The sequence below is a fragment of the Dothidotthia symphoricarpi genome (genome assembly GCF_010015815.1).
Source record: "Dothidotthia symphoricarpi CBS 119687 unplaced genomic scaffold P153scaffold_15, whole genome shotgun sequence".
Taxonomy (NCBI): domain Eukaryota; kingdom Fungi; phylum Ascomycota; class Dothideomycetes; order Pleosporales; family Dothidotthiaceae; genus Dothidotthia; species Dothidotthia symphoricarpi.
Window position 1 is genome coordinate 856,820 of NW_022985022.1, and position 12,043 is coordinate 868,862.

Consider the following 12,043-nt stretch of genomic DNA (forward strand, 5'->3'; position numbering starts at 1 on the left):
GCACGCTGAGAATCTCGTACAGCGAGTTGCGCCCTTGAAAAGGCAGCGTGGCTGCAGTGCTGTAACGAGTGGCTGCAGTCCGTACCACCCATCATTGGCTATTTCCCACGTACTGAAGTCAATTTATAGTATCTTCCAATTTGGCCTGCAGGGAAATCACGTTGGTAATGGACGGCTGTAATGGAAACGAGGGCCCTTGCATATATACGTCTTGCTGACCGGTGAACGAAATGAAGAGTCTACACATCTCCAGGGCGATTTCGAGGTCGATATCCGATTCTTGGTGTGTCAATCGAGTGCCGGCATAACCCGATTCACTTTGTATTTGACCATGAGAGCAGAGCTTCGAGGACAACGTCAGAGAGGCTGCGTTGTGCAGTTTCAAGTGATAGCAGATGAGTTGTAGTGGTGAGCATTTGGCCCCCAAACGCCACTTTGCTTAGGGGACTTGGCAAGCAAGTAACACTACCTCGACGCGTGCACGACTATTGACCATATTGTGGTATCCCACAGAAGTACAGATATACTACAATTTAGGAGTGAGACTACAACAAACCTTCTGATTCGCCGAAGCCTGTCCGTGCGGGATCGCGCTTCGGGAAATTTTCAGTGGGGATACCACTGTATTCATTACTCCTCAGCCTTACCCGGTTATATTGCACACAGCGATTGAGATGCACTCTTCGCTCTGTTTGTGCCTCTACCCAAATCGCTCTGATACGCCATGCGCAGTACTTGTATGCGTTCGCATGCTGGTAAATTTTCGGGCAGAATATACGACATTGTAATCCAAGGGGTTATTGAAATCCTTCATACCATCACCGGGGTAGGCCCATCAGAGCCGAGAGCCGTCTTGAATCTCATCGGAGAGGCGGTAATACTGTCGAAAATCAAAGTCAGCACTCATTTCCATCGGTGGAAGGATGAAATTGTCGAGATACGAGCAGGCTTCGGTAGGCAAGCCCTTAGTCAGGACTGACTCCAATTGTAGACCGCCAACTCTGAAAGACATCTACCGATGAATCCTACAGCGATCGGAGTCATTGGAGAGACGGATATAAAACGGACAAGCTCTAGTATGGCGTGTTCCACTCGGTACGGCTCGTCATGTCCCAGTTACTTCCGGCTCGGGCGGAATACTCAACCTCATCTGGCGTCGTATATACACGATGCATGCGGGCCTTTCGGTCAATTGTAATGATCGCTCAACCCGAATTCTTGACTGACTCAGGTGGCGAGCAGACCACTACTCAACGAGAATGACTCGACTGGGCACTGCCAAATCCCACACACTTGATGCTCTCTTCAAGTGCTGCGCGACACAGAGACTTGATTTTTCGCTCGTCCTGGTCAGATCAAATTTCAAAACGACAATTCACACATTGTAAAAGATTGCAATATGCACAAAAGCGTTTTCGGTATGCTGGATAGAAAGGAGACAATCTCGTATAATGCTGGTACAAGAGTGAAGGTATCGTGGTCCATTGGTGGCTAGATGCATCATGTGACTATGGGTGATTTCCCACTAGCGCCTTGGAGCGAAACACATTGAAACAATCCTAATGTCGCTTGTCTACCACAGGCTCTCATTCCGATGATTCCACCACTCGTGGCTGCTCCTCGCTTTCGGTCGGTGGAGCTGTTGGTGCCCGCATTTTGACGCATGAGGTTGTCTCCGGAGTGGTTCCCGTTGAAACGGTTGGCAGTTCAGTCCCTGATCCTGGCGTGAATGGCACGTTTCATGTCCGTCTGCTTTATATACACAGGCGACTCCAGCTCTATGGTAGTCGTTACTGCTTCACGGTCTTTGCAACATTTGCTCTTTTTGTCACTCTTTTGGACCCGCTGGTCGTCCGTTCATTCTTTGTCATTCTTTTAAAAAACTTCAGATCTACCTGCAACATGTTGACCACGTCCTTCTTTTTGTCCGTGCTTGCGAGCACCGTGACTGCTCAGCTTTCCGACAGCAACCTGGTGAAGCATGTCGGAAGCTTGTCACTTTCCGCGTCGTTCAACCCTATCCAGGAGGCTTACTGGACTGGCCTGCCCCATCATCGCCGTACACCCTTTGCGGTCTCGCCTGATGGCAAATCTGCTTACCTTGCATACCTCGATGCCAGCAAGACGGGTGTACACATTCAACAGGTCGACCCTACCACCTTCGCTGCTGTAGGCACGGCCGTTACTGTTGCTGCTGGAAAGGAGGCAGGTGGATTGGTTGCGCACAACGATGGTTTCGCGCTCCTCACCAACGAACCCATGCCTTCTACCACGACTGGTGCGCCTCCGGCCACCTCTCCTGTCGCTGTTCTCTACCGTTACACCGCTGGTAAACAGACCTTCAAGACATGGATCGGTGGCCCCGACATTGACAGCGGCATGGGCAACTTTTTCTCACCTGACATCAACGGTGATCTTGCCTATTCCGAGGCCTCTGGCATGTACGGTGCTTACATTGTCGTCTCTGCCTACAATGGCGACGCTCAGGGTCACTTTGGTGATGCTATTCAGTACGTCACTAAGGATGGTTCCCTCAAGCAGATCCAGGGCGCCAGCTCCGGTTGGGGCTGCTCGCACAACACCGGTATCGCTTTTGAGGCTGCCGACGCTGTTCCCTTTGCTAGTCTTTGCGCTGAGGACCAGGGCGCCATCTGGTTGAACACTGGAGACTCCGGCATGAACAACAACGGCGTCAAGGTATCCAACGAGAACGTTCAGAACGGTGCAAGCAACGAGGCTATGGGCGGAATGAGTGGGTCCTACAGCGGCCTTGCACGTTTCATCGGCAGCGACTCGTACATCTTCTCTTGGGTCTCTCGAGGAGCCAAGGATTTGACGCTCAATGACTGGATGGGCGCTGGATACACCCACGCTGCTAACCGTACCGTCAACCGCAACGTTGCCATCGCCACTTTCTCGGACAAGAAGACCATCGTTGGCAAGCAAGCTACTTCCGTGCTTGGTGGTGACGGTGACTCTCAAGTTAACTGGATCACCACCGGTTCCGCCGATTGCTCGAACGCCCACGTCGCCGCTTTCGATGGCAAGAATGCTCTTGTTACTTGGGAGGAGATTGCCGCGCCAACCTGCGAGTTCATTGCCATGGGTTGCAAGGGCACATTCACGGGCGCATACTACCAGCTTGTCAACAACGGTGTAAAGGTTGGTGCGCCAATCAAGAGCATGGATACCTATGTTGCTGGTGATATGGTGACCATGGCCGATGGCCGCATCTGCTGGCCTTACGTCGACATGGCCTGGAAGCTCGATGGACCCGTCACTGCCGCCAATGTCAAGGCCATCAGCTTCGCCTGCATGGGTCTTACAGCTGGAACTGGTGCTTCCGCCTCATCTGTCAAGGCCTCCGCTGCTGCTACCCCTGCCTCGTCTATCAAGGCTTCCACTGCTGCCACCTCCGCTGCCGCTGCTAAATCTTCCTCTGCCGCTGCTGTTAAGCCCACCACCGCTGCCGCTGTTCAGTCCTCCGCTGCCGCTGTTAAGTCTTCCGCTGCCGTCAAGACCTCCACTACAGTCAAGGCCTCCACCAAGGTCAGGACTACCCGGGTTAGGACCTCCAAGGTCATCAAGGTTACGTCCAGGAACGTGAACGCTGAATCGACTGGCACACCCGCAGTTGTTGACGCGTCTGTCCTACCTACGACCACGGCTGCTTATGGAGTGCCTGCAGACACCGTGCTTCCCACCTTTGAGCTTGTGACCTCGGGAGCTACAATCACACCTCCGGCATCATCCGTCAACCTCGACCTGCCTAACGCTTCGCTGTCTGTGGAACTCCCGGGCCTTGAGTCTTTCATCATGTCTTTGGCCCCAGCTTTCACATCAAGCACCGAGGTGCCCAACCCAACCATTGGCCCTGAGTCTTCCGAGACCCCTGTTGCCTCCTCTACATCTTGCACTGGCACTGAGGCAGCTTCCACCAACGTCGCCGGTGAGGAGGTCCCGAGCAGCGCCGCTCTGCCTACCGAGTACCCCACTGCCCTTCCCGAGTCTGCATACGGTTCCGGCTTTCCCACCGGTACTGGAGCCGTCCCGTACCCAATGGGAACTGGCCGACCGGGCTTCAACCACGGACGTCCCGGTTACGGCTTTGGCCGCCCTCGCCCCTCCGGTTGGGGATCTTGGCACGGCGCGGGACACGTTCACCCGCGTCCCTCAGGAAGGCCTTCCGCTAACTTCCAGCCCGAGAAGTACAACTTCGGTATGGGCAAGGGCACGGCTTCCAGCACGCCTTGCACGCTCGAGACGAAGGTCAGGCCTACACCTACGGCTACCCAAGGCCAGTACTGAGTATGATTCGATGGAGGGATGCGGTTATGGTGAACACGCGGGGCAGGACTCGGCTTGCTCGTAGTTTGTGACAAAACGTGTTATGTCTGAACTTTCTTCTTGTACCTAGTTATTTTACTCAAATTCTACATGTTGCATTTGCATGCCGCCTTTGGCATTGCTCGCATTTGGTTACCCTTCTATTCACTACTTCCGAAGCTTTTGATTTTCTTCTCGTGTTGTTTGCTTGGACAAGTGATTTCTTGAACTCGCTTGACACACACTCTCATAACGTCTTCACATATCCTACTCAAATCAGATGTCAATCCACCGACGAACATTTCCCTCTTAACCATGTTGGTCATCGTTGACTGACAGCAGGACGCACTGACAGATCGTCCAGCAAGAGAAAGGCCCCAGTCGGTATCACTCGCCAAGGGTCAGCGTATGACGCAAATCTGGTAAGATGGAGATCGGAGTTTTCTGGTAGAGCGGGACGTCAACCGAATCCAGGTTGCTGGGTCAGGCTGTCAAACCACTCCTTGACACCATGTCCCTTGACGTGAGAAAACGTCATCTGCACGACGTGACGCCGTGTTACACAAAAGCACCACGAGATTTCTGTGTACGGGCGTCTGTAGTTCCTTGCGACAAGTCATAGTTATATATATTCAATTCGCCTGCTTATAATCCAATCTTCAAGCGATTCGAAACAGGACAGCATGGGCTTTACGCTCCTATCTGGTGTTGTTGAATCACGTGAAAAAGCATGTCAAGTCAAACTTGCATTGGTTGCAATTCACCCATGCAGCAAGGCCCTCGTATTAGGTGTTAGTTTTCTCGACCCCGGATATGCACAACACGAACGAGTGCGTCGTTCTTGGATTGCTTTGTACGAGCTCCCGCAGCGCCATGTGGCTTGTCTACCGGCTATTGTGTCACTTGGACAAGCGAACACGAGTGCAATACCTGATCGGTCGATCGGTGTGGGAGGTTGGTTATTGAGGGCGTGCGCTCATACAATGTACAAGTTTTGATGTTTTCGATTTCTTTCGTATGTAGTCGAAACAATACTTCGCTAAGTGTAGCTGTTTGTATGATATTGTTGTAGATCAACGTTAACGCGTGTCTTGCGACGAGCTACAGTTCATCTTACTAGATTTCGGTTACGATTGTGCTTTAGTGCGTGGTCGTTTCTCTCGGACAAAGTGTAAAGGCGGGAAGTGAGCTGCGTTATTGTGGCTTCTACAAGCCGCAAAATGGTACAATTTGCAAAAGTGCACGCTAGGCGTGTCCTTTTCAAAGTCCAAGCACACGACTTGCACACGAATGTTAGGCGTAGTTGTGAAGCTGTTGCAAGATTCCACTGCGCCGTATTTCTTGGTATTTCGAGAACACCCATACTCATATTATATCGAGCGAAAAGGTGGGCTATGTATGTGAAGTACTAGCATATATGTCAGGTAACGGACAAAATAGTTGGACATGTGCATTGGATGTTGTGCACGCTTTGTTAGATCCTTGGTACAACCTTCCTGAGCTTGATAGGGGTGATCTCCGCTAGCGGCTCATCACATGGGTATGGGTTCCCGGAAGCGCGGCACCTCAAAGGTAAATATATCGATTGGCTAGACAAGCGACCGCAGCCACCCGATTTGTGAGGGACTTATGACATAGCGTCTCACTATGCGGTTCCTTGGGTGGGAAGATCATCCACTTCACTGGATATGCGACGACTCGATGTTTCATCACAATGCACCTCCATACGCCTGCTTCTGGTGATGTTGAAAAGCTCCCCGCAGTGCAGTCGATAGGGTCACACGTTGCGGTGCGAAAATGTCGTGGATTCAACACTCGCTCGGCAAGGCCGCTATCCCCGACACTAACACAACCGAGGTTCACCATGTTGAGATAGTTCTGGGCCATAGTGACTCGGTTGCAGTTGATGATATGAGAATTGCACCAGATGAGGATGATCTCAGTGATTTGGAGTGGGTTGAGATGTCTGACGAAGCATGGACTGATGAGCAACTGGCTGATGATGCGAGACCGGGGCGTAGAAAGTGCCAAGGCTACAAGAAGTCATAGATCCATGATCACGACATAGCTTGAGATGCAAGACATCATTGAGGAGAGATACATAAGCAAGTGTGGCGACTGCTAGCTTTGAAGGTTGCACTAGATAATGTACTTGGAGCCTGGGATCATGGATGCTCAAAATCAATGCCATTGTTTCAATCCCCACAGTGTGCTTTGGACAGTCGATCTGCCGAACCTTAGTAGAGAAGGCGCGGCTTGATTTGAATATTAAGATCGTGATGCGTAATATCAGTAGATCCCAACTGATTCGAAACTTCCGTATTAGGACTACTATGCAGCGGGTGGCAATACTTTGAGTGGAAACGAGGTGCTGCGTAGATATGTGAAGTGATCGTGTTCGCAATTGTGGCTTCTGATCGAAAACACCACCAAACCGAAGAGGCGAAATGTGCTGTTTCCGATATATTTCCAGCACTTCCCAGACACGGATGTCGTACCAAGACGGCAGTAGTGAAAATCGGCAGACTAGGCCGCGGGCACTAGCCTCGCCAAATTTACGTCACGATCTGCACACGCTAACGTTTTCACAGCCTCGATCTGCACATACTCGACGGTACTTTACCATCCCTTTATCTATTTTGACAGCGCCACCGCATGTCAGGTTGTATTGATTTGACTCGCTAAACTGCCCGCCGCAGCTAACAGCTACTTCTGCTTTGTGTCAGCCTCCGACAGGAAAGGGGCTAGGTGGTCCTTTGACAAGTCAACACGCGGCCTGCGTTGACGGGAGCTTGCCCGTCGTGAAGTACGGACCCGGATAAAGGGATTGCGAGTATGCTCCACCATCTACCGTCATCTGTACCAACGATTCCAATCGCTTAGCCCGTCAAAATCGCCCGACCTGTCTTTGGATAGAGCGAGTGGTCATGCAGGGTCGCTTCGCAGGTAAGCTGATGCGGGGTGTCATCACCATTGGTGGGAACCGGAACGGTATGGAAGGTTGGGATGTGGAGCAAACGTTCTTGAGTGGTGAAAAAGAAACCGTTGGATTAGTCCTAGTGGCAGTCGATGCGTCAACGCCACCAAAATTCAATGAGCTATATCCGTGAAAAGACGTCAGCCTCCTCCGTACTATGTAAAGAGGTGGAAGCTCTCTATCCGATTTCACGGCTGAGCTTTTGCATACTTTCTCCTTTGTAATCTCCCGTTTCCTTCATATTTGTCTTCCTTGTCTTCTATACGTGCGTCATTCTCCGAGTTTCGTTTCAGCTGCTACGCATCTTCGATTACACCCGATTCAACCACGCAGCCGCCACTATGACACCCCTCCGCAACATCCTCCCTCGACACAACCAAGACTCGGCGGCGAGCATAAAAGACGAAAGCAACGGCCAGACCACTAGACCGGATCCCAATGGCCCGAATCAAGGACGCTCGTGGTTCACCAACAGATGGCGGAATGAGCTTGTTGCCGCCTTTGCGGAGTTTGCTGGCACATTCATGTTCCTTTTCTTCGCGTTTGGAGGGACCCAGGTCGCCAATTCGGCCGCCGTGGCCAGCAATGCATCTACAGCGGGACAGAACAATAACAGCATTACACAAGCGCCTGATACAAGTGTGTTACTCTATATCAGCCTGATCTTTGGGTTCAGCCTGATGGTCAATGTCTGGGTCTTCTTCCGTGTCAGTGGTGGCTTGTTCAATCCTGCCGTAAGTCTTACCTGTCGGTAGTTGTAAAAACACTTGTGGGACGAGAGAACGAGGAAGGACGCATGCTAATAAAGGCGAACAGGTCACACTAGGTCTCTATCTCATCGGCGCCATTGGATCCGTCCGCGCAGCGCTCTGCTTCGTCTCTCAGATGCTCGCCGGTATGTGCGCCGCAGCTGTTGTTGAAGCCATTCTCCCTGGTCCCCTAAACGTTTCCACAAACCTTGGGAACGGCGTGTCCCCCGCGCGCGGCGTCTTTCTTGAGATGTTCCTTACTTCGCTCCTCGTCTTCACCATCTTCATGCTTGCGGCTGAAAAGCACAAGGCTACGTTCCTAGCGCCCATTGGCATTGGAATGGCACTCTTCGTCGCGGAACTTGTCGGAGTCTTTTTCACCGGCGGAAGCTTGAATCCGGCAAGGAGTTTTGGACCTTGTGTTGTAACAGGAACGTTTCCGAGTTACCATTATATCTATTGGTTTGGCCCTATCATGGGAACGCTGTTGGCGTGGGCCATGTATAAAATTGTCAAGATGGCCGAGTATGAGACTGTCAATCCGGGCCAGGACTTTGACGATCACGAGGTTCGTAACTTTTTTCGTACCATCTGTATCTGTTGTTTTCTCATACTAACTCGATGTTATAGGCGGCTCTTTTCCACCCTCCTTCCCATCCTTCAAGCGCAGGACAGGTCGAACGTCCGAATGTCGCCGCCATGGCTGTTGTGGAAGCAATGCGTTCAATCGATCGAGTCTCGTCAAACGAAATGTCAAGGGAGGATATGGGCGGTATTGATAGGCAGATAACTCCAGAGTCTCCTCGCGCGGATGGTAGGAGTGGACGCGTGGAGCACGTGTAAGATTGTATCGCGTGCCGAAGATTTTGGAAAATTTGGCCTTTCCTGGAATAAGCAATATGATTTCTCATTGAAGAAGAGCAGGCATTCCATTGCGCAGTAATCGCATTCCCCGGTTCAGAGGTGTCAACGGGTCAAGGAAGGATGGGCAACGAATATTGGTCTGTTGCACCTCGCACCTTCCTCGCATCCCAGCATACCACCGTTCAGGAAGCAACAACCCAAATCGATATGGCAATCCAACCTTATTCCTCTTCAATCCTACCACACCACACCACCCTAGGCTACATTTTTACACCAAAATCCACCTACCATTCCATACAACCTACGAATAACCAACACATCCACCTAAGATCCATACCGCAACAAAATGTCAGCGCCCTTCCTCTTCTTCGCCTGCCTCCTAGCAGTCTGCCTCCCAATCATCTCGGTACAGCTCCCCCGCCACCTGCTCCTTAAGAAGCCGCGCTCAACCAAGCCTCCAGAAGCACGACCCGCGATCCTTCGATTCAGAGCGCTACGAGAGACCACGACGCCAGTACGTGCGCGATCGCGCTTCGGAGCGGACGCGAGTGAGGATCAGGGAGCCGCGACGAGCGAACCGATGAGTACGGTGACGAGGAAGCCGTGGGAGAGGCCGTTTCCTGTGCAGAAAGAAGGGGAGGGGAGTGTTTTACCGGGAAGTTTGACGCCTAGAAGGAAGACGGGTAGGGAGTTGGAGGAGAAGGGGGGCGCGAGACGATTGTTCCCCGCGGATATACCTGCAACAGAGAAGGAGACTGGAGAGATGCCGGTGGAAGCTGCGTTTATGTCGCCTAATGCGCCTCCGGTGCAGTCTGTTCTGTCATCTGTGTCGAAGAAGAAGAATCCACAAGCGGGCATGTCAGTATTGAAGATTGGCATTGCTGCGATGGCTTTTGTATTGTTTGTATTTGGCTTTGCGATATTGATTGCGCATTGTTTGGCGTGGTTCATCGTGTACAAAACGGAGGTCAGGTTGGGAGAGGCAAAGACAGGGGTGCTAAAGGGAGGGGAGATGAGGATGTGTTTGTGCGCGCGTTGAGCGAGGATCACGAAGTGAAGAGAAATGATGTTCTCCTGAGGATTATGATAGCTATTATTCTTCCATCTCTTCACCTTCGCCTTGTTCTTCCATGTCAGCATCCTCATACCCCTCCCCGCCTTCCTCATCTTCCGAGTCGGACCCTGAGCCCTCACTCTCACCCTCACTCCCAGGATCGTAGTCCTCTTCGTCCTCGTCTTCTTCATCTTCCTGTTCTTGCAACAGCCGCTCGGCTTTCTGAATCTCCGACTCGTCGTCCTCTGCACCCGCAGCATCACCGCCGTTTGACTCTGCCCCATTCTCTTTGTTCTTATCCGTCTTATTGATGTTGAGCTTCTTGGCGCGTCGTGCTGCAGCCAGACTGGCATCCTGCAGGTCGTGTTTCTGGACATAGTCGTTTATGCCGGCGTAGTCTGCTTGGTCGAGCATGCCAAACTCGATTTCCTGTGTGGGTGTAGTGATGACGAGGTTGAATGTGTTGCGCAGGACGGCAGTGTAGGATATGCTGTTGACAGCGGCGAAGTCGAAGAAGGCCAGAGGTTTCTTGTAGCCGTACAGGATGCCTACGGAAGTGAAGAAGAGGTAGCCTGGTGGAGTGTTAGTGACGAGCGCGTATGCAGGTTGGACAGCATTGTGTACGAACCTTCTTTGCTCCCCCTGTGCGCCTTGACGTGATACGCCTTCTCGCTCTTTCGATGGCTCTCTGGGACGGCGCTGGAGAAGTCGTCGGCGTCGGGGAAGACAACGTTCTTTCGTGTGCCAGCCTGCTTCAGACAGTGGCGTAGCGCATCAGCCATGGGTCCTGGCCCTGGATCCTCGCCCTCGACGACGTTCTTACCCGTCGCCTCCTCAAACGTCCACACCATGGGCTCTTGCACCGACGCCTTCAGCTCGTCGGGCACAGGGTTGACACCGTCGCCGTGCACGGGTATGACGACAAAGTTGTGCTGCTTCTTCGCCTTCTCCGGCACAGGCAGGCAGAAGACCTGGTCCACGTCTTTCCACGCAATGGCAAATTCGACGTTCCCACTTGGGCCTACTGCCCTGATCCCGCCGTCTTTTGTGTCGAGCAGCTCGAGTGTAAACTTCTTGCGCTGTGGGATGGAGAAGCTAACGCCGGGGTAGGAGCGCCATGCTTTTGTCGCGGCGGTGGTAAGGCTGCCTCCGCCTGTCGCCGTGGAGCTGTTCTGCGCGTCGTTGCTGTCTTCTAGCCTGCGCTTCTTGGCCGCAGGCTCCGCTGGGGGTTGTACGTTTGAGGCTGAGGTCGAGGTCGATGTCTGATTGAGAATATACGTGGAAATGTCGCGGAAAAGGGTGCCCTGCGTAGGATTTTGGTCTTGGAGCATTCGTTAGCATCAAGTCTCCCAAAAACAACAGATGGCGAATACACACCAATTGCCGCGTGCACACGCTTCCGCAGCTCGTGGTTGCCAGCAAAGGCACTCTCAATCTCCGGCGGATGCGGCGCCTGTGTGTTCAGCGCTGTAAAGGCCATGGCGCGTGATTATGTGACTTTGGGTTGGTGTTGTCGCGATGATGCAACACGGCGAGGACGCGCCGCGTGGGTGGGTCGCGACTTCCCAAGCCTCGACGCCAGCTGTGCACGTCACACATCTCCAACTGAGCCTGTTTCGCCTGACAACTTCGCCAGCATGCTTTGGTGCTGTCTGGTCGCGAAGATGACTGCCGTTACTGGACACCCTGGCCATTCTATACCATATTTCTTTCCCACACGCTTTCTGTCGACATACATGTCATCGCCCTTTGAATCGTGACCTACAACTTCATCCACTCGAACCCTGACTTCAGCTTGATTCTTACCTTCCCATACCTGTACTATATTCGATAAGCTCTGCAGCCAATCCGTACAACCATGTCGGCGTTGACAAGACCGATGCACGGTAGCTCTGCCACTTCGATATTCACCTCTCATCTCACACCATCACGCCTTGTCTATGAATAGACTCGCACCGCCAGTATTGTTGTCTCGATCGATTTCTTGTCTCAGTTGTCTTGGAAGAGGATGATGACCTGCAGGCGCCTCCGGCTCCCCGAATTGTTTGCCGGCTGACCTCACAGTTCAGCTGC

At 52.5% G+C, this 12,043-nt stretch overlaps 4 protein-coding genes across 4 annotated transcripts; 3 read left to right on the top strand and 1 right to left on the bottom strand.

Annotated features, from left to right (window-relative positions):
* Positions 1-1,902: 1,902 nt before the first annotated feature.
* P153DRAFT_295688 (uncharacterized protein) lies at positions 1,903-3,318 on the top strand (the record flags this gene model as incomplete). Its single annotated transcript, XM_033664044.1, has 1 exon — positions 1,903-3,318. A coding segment is annotated over one exon (1,416 nt), but the record flags the coding sequence as incomplete, so codon positions are not given.
* Positions 3,319-7,644: 4,326 nt separating this feature from the next.
* Positions 7,645-8,895, top strand: P153DRAFT_295919 (aquaporin-like protein; the record flags this gene model as incomplete). Its single annotated transcript, XM_033664060.1, has 3 exons — positions 7,645-8,037; positions 8,120-8,620; positions 8,683-8,895. 3 exons carry the CDS (start codon positions 7,645-7,647, stop codon positions 8,893-8,895), a joined length of 1,107 nt encoding a protein of 368 aa, XP_033521766.1.
* A 367-nt stretch (positions 8,896-9,262) lies between these two features.
* On the top strand, positions 9,263-9,955 carry P153DRAFT_387921 (uncharacterized protein; the record flags this gene model as incomplete). Its single annotated transcript, XM_033670699.1, has 1 exon — positions 9,263-9,955. The coding sequence occupies one exon, from the start codon at positions 9,263-9,265 to the stop codon at positions 9,953-9,955; it is 693 nt and encodes a 230-aa protein (XP_033521767.1).
* On the bottom strand, positions 9,729-11,480 carry P153DRAFT_344995 (Rtt106-domain-containing protein). The gene is made up of 3 exons (XM_033666073.1): positions 11,348-11,480; positions 10,599-11,291; positions 9,729-10,542 (listed from the first exon to the last, which is right to left on the bottom strand). Exons 1-3 carry the CDS (start codon positions 11,448-11,450, stop codon positions 10,010-10,012), a joined length of 1,329 nt encoding a protein of 442 aa, XP_033521768.1. The 5' UTR covers positions 11,451-11,480; the 3' UTR covers positions 9,729-10,009.
* Between the last annotated feature and the right edge of the window lie 563 nt (positions 11,481-12,043).

Bases quoted from the DNA above. Each gene is read 5' to 3' on its own strand.
- P153DRAFT_344995 (XM_033666073.1), bottom strand. From the start codon at position 11,450: ATGGCCTTTACAGCGCTGAACACACAGGCGCCGCATCCGCCGGAGATT. The intron at 11,292-11,347 runs GTGTGTATTCGC...GAATGCTCCAAG, and splicing joins GCGTGTGCACGCGGCAATTG to ACCAAAATCCTACGCAGGGC. The intron at 10,543-10,598 runs GTTCGTACACAA...ACACTCCACCAG, and splicing joins GCACAGGGGGAGCAAAGAAG to GCTACCTCTTCTTCACTTCC.